This window comes from Toxorhynchites rutilus, chromosome 1 (genome assembly GCF_029784135.1).
Source record: "Toxorhynchites rutilus septentrionalis strain SRP chromosome 1, ASM2978413v1, whole genome shotgun sequence".
NCBI classification, from domain to species: domain Eukaryota; kingdom Metazoa; phylum Arthropoda; class Insecta; order Diptera; family Culicidae; genus Toxorhynchites; species Toxorhynchites rutilus.
Genome location: NC_073744.1, coordinates 120,548,210 through 120,553,495, shown reverse-complemented (window position 1 = coordinate 120,553,495; position 5,286 = coordinate 120,548,210). Strand labels below are relative to the sequence as shown.

Here is a 5,286-nt window from a genome sequence, read left to right as displayed (position 1 = left end):
GCTAAGGGAAGGAAGTAAGGAAGGTCTCATAGCCTCTAAAACCCGACTTGGTTGGAGCATCTACGGTCGACATTCGGGATCGGAAGATTCAGTACACCTTCATCTACACTCAGTACAAGAAACACGAGTCCCTGACAATGCAACGTTGCACGATCTCATGAGGCAGTTCTTCAACATAGAAGAGTCCTGTGTCACTACGAAACCTGAATCAGAAAAAAACAAGCGAGCAACAGAAATTCTCGAACGAACAACTGTTCGCGTTCCAACTGGCTATGAAGTCGGTCTACTCTGGAATCAGGATGAGTACAAACTACCCAACACGTATCCGCTTGCGCTTCGTCGTCTGAAGTGCTTGGAAAAGCGATTATTGCGAAATCCCCACTTGTATGCCAAGGTACGAGAAATAATATAAAACTACGTCGAGAAAGGCTACGCTCATCGTGCATCGAAATTGGAATTGGAGTTAACAGACGATCGGAAAACCTGGTACTTGCCACTTGGAGTGGTACAAAATCCCAAAAACCGAACAAGGTGCGCTTAATTTGGGATACGGCAGCAGTTGTGGAAGGTTTGAGTTTTAATGACCTTGTGCTGAAAGGTCCAGATATGATGGCTTCGCTCATCGCCGTTCTAATGAAGTTTCGCGAGAGAAATGTAGCGATCGGTGGAGATTTGCGTGAAATGTTTCAAATGTTTCAAATTATGATTCGTGCAGAAGATAGACAGTTCCTGCGTTTTTTATGGAGAGATCACCCGGAAGATTCGCCGCAAGTGTTTGTAATGGACGTGGCCATTTTCGGTGCATCCTGTTCTCCATGTATAGCACAGTTCGTGAAGAACAAAAATGCGGAGGAGTTCTCGGAGGAGTTTCCACGAGCAGCCAAGGCAGTCATCGACAACCACTATATCGATGACTATCTCGACAGTGTGGATACGGCGGAAGAGGCGGTAGAGTTGATGAAGCAGGTGAAATACATTCACGCTAACGGAGGATTTGAGATTCGGCAGTTCATCTCGAATTCCCAAGAGGTCTTGCTAAGTCTCGGAGTGCAGCAAGAAATCGGGAACAAAAGCATGAATTTGGATTCGCAATCTGAACGAGTCTTGGGAATGTATTGGGTTCCCGCGCAGGACATATTCACCTTCATTTCTCCTTCAGAAGTGAAAGTATCATCGGCAGAATCATCGATTCTCACCAAAAGACAGGTTTTGAAGATTATAATGAGTGTCTTTGACCCATTAGGTTTGATAGCGCATTTTATTATACATGGAAAAATCCTAATGCAACATATCTGGCGCGCTGGAACAAACTGGGATGAACAAATTCCCGATCACTTGCAAGACAGCTGGAATAACTGGCAAGAGTATCTCAAACGTTTAAATGAGATCAAGATCACTCGATGTCTGTTAGGTTGCACACGTTCAGATCAGTCAAGGACGTCGGAACTGCATGCCTTTGTGGATGCAAGTCGGCAGGCCTATGCTTGTGCAATCTACCTGCGAACCCGCGGGGAATCCGGTGTTGAATGCTCTCTTATCATTGCGAAAAGTAAAGTAGCACCGTTGAAACCAGTTTCGATACCCAGGTTGGAGCTTCAGGCTGCACTAATCGGAGCACGCTTGATGGAAAACGTGTGTCAGAGTCTGACGCTTCCCTATTCACGACGGATATTCTGGTCAGATTCCTCTCATGGCTAAATTCGGATGCCTTCCGTTATCATCAATATGTAGCATTCCGTGTGGGTGAAATTCTGTCCACAACAAGAGTTGATGAGTGGAGATATGTTCCCTCAAAGTTAAATGTCGCGGATGACGCCACCAAATGGCAGGCTGGTCCGGACCTTAGCACCGAAAGTCGATGGTTAAACGGTCCAACTTTTCTTCGCCATTCAGAATCACGATGGCCGTTACAACCAGAACGTCAGGAGACCTTGGAAGAGCAAGTTAAGCAGTTATTCCTTCATCAGCAATTAGTACACGACACGCTTATAGAAGTAACCCGTTTCTCTAGTTGGAGCCGGCTACATCGAACAGTTGCATTCGTGTGCAGAGCAAGGACACTGTTCATGAGAAAAGGTGGATCAGATGAAATCCGAGGATGGCTTTCTTCGGAAGAACTTGTTGAAGCCGAAAATGTATTATGGCGGCAAACGCAGCAAGAAATATTTCATCGAGAATATCAAGTGCTGAATGTACGGATGGATGAAAACGATCAGGTCAGGCCGTTGGTGGATAGAACAAGTCCACTATATAAACTATCTCCATTCATCGATCAATCAGGGGTTATTCGAATGGGCAGTCGTATTGGGGCTGCCCCATTCGCCCCATACGAAGCTAAGTACCCCATAATTTTACCGAAACAACATCCGATAACCTTCCTTCTTACTGACAGCTATCACCGACGTTTACTTCATGCCAACAACGAGACGGTTTTCAACGATATGAGGCAAAGGTTCTACGTTCCTGCTTTGCGACGACTGGTAAGAAAAGTAGCATCCGAATGTCAGTGGTGCAAAAACACCAAAGCAGCTCCTCGAACTCCCCGGATGGCACCGTTACCAAGAGCACGATTAATACCCTTCGTAAAACCGTTCTCCTACGTTGGTATTGACTACTTCGGGCCGATGTTAGTCAAAATCGGAAGAAGCCAAGTCAAACGTTGGGTGGCTATATTCACCTGCCTGAACATTCGAGCGGTCCATATGGAAGTCGTCCATAGTCTATCGACGCAGTCGTGTATAATGGCTTTTCGGCGGTTCGTGGCACGTCGCGGAGCACCTCTCGAAGTGTACAGCGATAACGGCACCTGTTTTATCGGGGCAAATCGCCAATTGAGGATGGAGATAAAAAAGGCAAACGAAACCTGCGCTTCTACATTCACAAACGCACGCACAAAATGGATTTTCAATCCACCCGCAGCTCCACACGTGGGTGGACTGTGGGAACGGATGGTGCGATCCGTAAAAACGGCCATGATTGCTATCGGAAATGGACAGCGACATCCGAATGAAGAAGTCTTTGAAACCATCGTTCTTGAAGCTGAATCGGTTATCAACTCACGTCCTCTAACCTACATCGCTCTTGATTCGGCGGATCAGGAGGCGCTCACGCCCAGTCATTTTTTGTTGTATGGAACACAGGGGGTGAACCAACCAGCAGTACAACCATCAGACTATCGTTGTGCATTGAGAGATAGCTGGAAGTTAGCACAGTGGATGATCGACGAATTCTGGCGCCGTTGGACAAAAGAGTACCTTCCGGTCATAGCCAGAAGATCTAAGTGGTTTGAGCCAGTGAAGCCACTCCAGGTAGGGGATGTTGTAATCGTGGTAGATGAAACGACGCGGAACCAATGGTTGAAAGGAAGGATCACAGAGGTATTCGTAGCTCCTGATGGACAAGTCAGGAAAGCTAGAGTTCTAACGGCGAAGGGAATCATCTTGCGACCAGCTGTGAAGATAGCAGTATTGGACGTCTTCGGAACTCCCGGACCACACGGGTCGGGGAATGTTACGACAACCGTCACCACGTCGTCACTGAGTAATGGTGTGATCGGGTGATCCCTCGACGTAACCAAATCGGAAGTCTGAGTGTCAAATAAATTCTATTATTCATTCTGAATTGTGTTAGGAACCACGTTAGAAGCATACGATTAACGCACACGATTTAATATAATTAATCTTTGCATATTTTTCTATAAAGGTAATGCGTTAAATAATTTGTATTAATAGTTCTATAAAAATTTAATGTAGCATTCATCAATAGCACGTATAAACAATAATTATTGAATTAGATAAGTGGATAATTCATCCATTATTTTCCCACTGGAATGTAAGTAATTACATATCTAAATAACCTTTGTAAAACCTAATTGGAATAAAAATTGCAGCTTTGAAGCTGTAAGTAACAGCTATTAAAATTTCGGTGTTTGGTTACCGCTACAATCTTTGATTTTTTTATTTTGATTTTTTTTAAATTTTTTTTTATCGAATGAAGTGTTTATCATACCATTTCGTTCAGTTGTTTAGGAGCTATTAACGCTCAAAATCTCGGTCTCCGGCGTAACGCTTTCGGTTTTCGAAACTTTGAGTTTACACCCCGGTATAGAAATGAAAGACGTAGTCCTACGTCAAAACAAAAACTAGAAATAGATTTTTATTTAAAAATGTTGGCTATAGGGGTCTGAGGTATCACTTAATTCTGGAAAAGAGGTCTATTGCCCAAAATAGTTTGAGAACCCCTGTTCTAAACCTTCAATTTACATACTTTAATAATGTTTTGTTCTTATTTAAAAAAAAAACATAAAATATAAAACGAAACTTATTTAAATTAGAATGAGGGCAAAAATAGAAGAATATCAAGGGGAGGGGTTAAGCAAATGTTCTTGCTTTCCAGGGAGTGTGAGGGGAACTCCAAAATCGTGCTTTTTTCTGTCCACGTGGTATGTGGACAACCCGTAAATGATGTGTCGAATTTGGTGGTAAGCAGCAGCATATGTGGGAGGTTTTAATGTAGTTTTTTATTTGGGTACTCGAAGCTAAATAGAATCAACTTTGCGTACTCAGACGATGATGTTAACACCTAACAGAATGATGTTGAAATATGAAACACAGTACGAGAAACCGCATTTCCAGGTACATCGATTATGGGCGTAATCTGAACAAACCGACAATTAATGGGCTTTATTCTTGTGACAGCCAGTTTACTTCCGCTCAACGTGGTGGTCTAATGAAACACCCTTCCCAGGGTGGTGTTTGTTCCTATCGAAGGTGGGTTATTGTTGCCAATTAGGCAACTTTTAGCCTACGTTTCGAGTGTCTAGCACAGCACTTAATTGCCGAGGTCAAACGGAAGCGATTTCCTACTCCGGTGTATGGTGTCTAGAAAAGAACACGAAGGGCGTAAAAGGCAAACCGTACGAAATAATTTCCTCCTCCGATAAAGTTTTGTTACTGGATTTACCGCAATTTCGCTTCTCCGAGATATAATCACCGACGGATACCGGTACCGGGTTAATGCGTGGAAAAGGTAAACAGCGCTCCGTTCGCACTATTGCCGTCGGTAAAATGCCCCTGTTTGTTCAGGGTTTGAATGATTACGGTTGGTAGGGACGGATGGAAGTCTTCCCGCGAAGGGTTGAAGATTATGATGATTTAATTTTCTTCTAAAGTTATCCTACCTTTTGCTAACATGTTTTCATGAATTAATTCCGAAAACAAACAGATGTGGGCAATCAACGTCAATGAAAATAATATCAGATTCCGAGGGTTTTCACTCAATTGGTTG

At 43.6% G+C, this 5,286-nt stretch overlaps 1 protein-coding gene across 1 annotated transcript; it reads left to right on the top strand.

The window, feature by feature from the left end:
- The first annotated feature begins 2,291 nt into the window (after nucleotides 1-2,291).
- Nucleotides 2,292-3,560, top strand: LOC129761389 (uncharacterized). The gene has a single exon (XM_055759109.1). It carries the CDS (start codon nucleotides 2,292-2,294, stop codon nucleotides 3,558-3,560), a length of 1,269 nt encoding a protein of 422 aa, XP_055615084.1.
- Nucleotides 3,561-5,286: the final 1,726 nt, after the last annotated feature.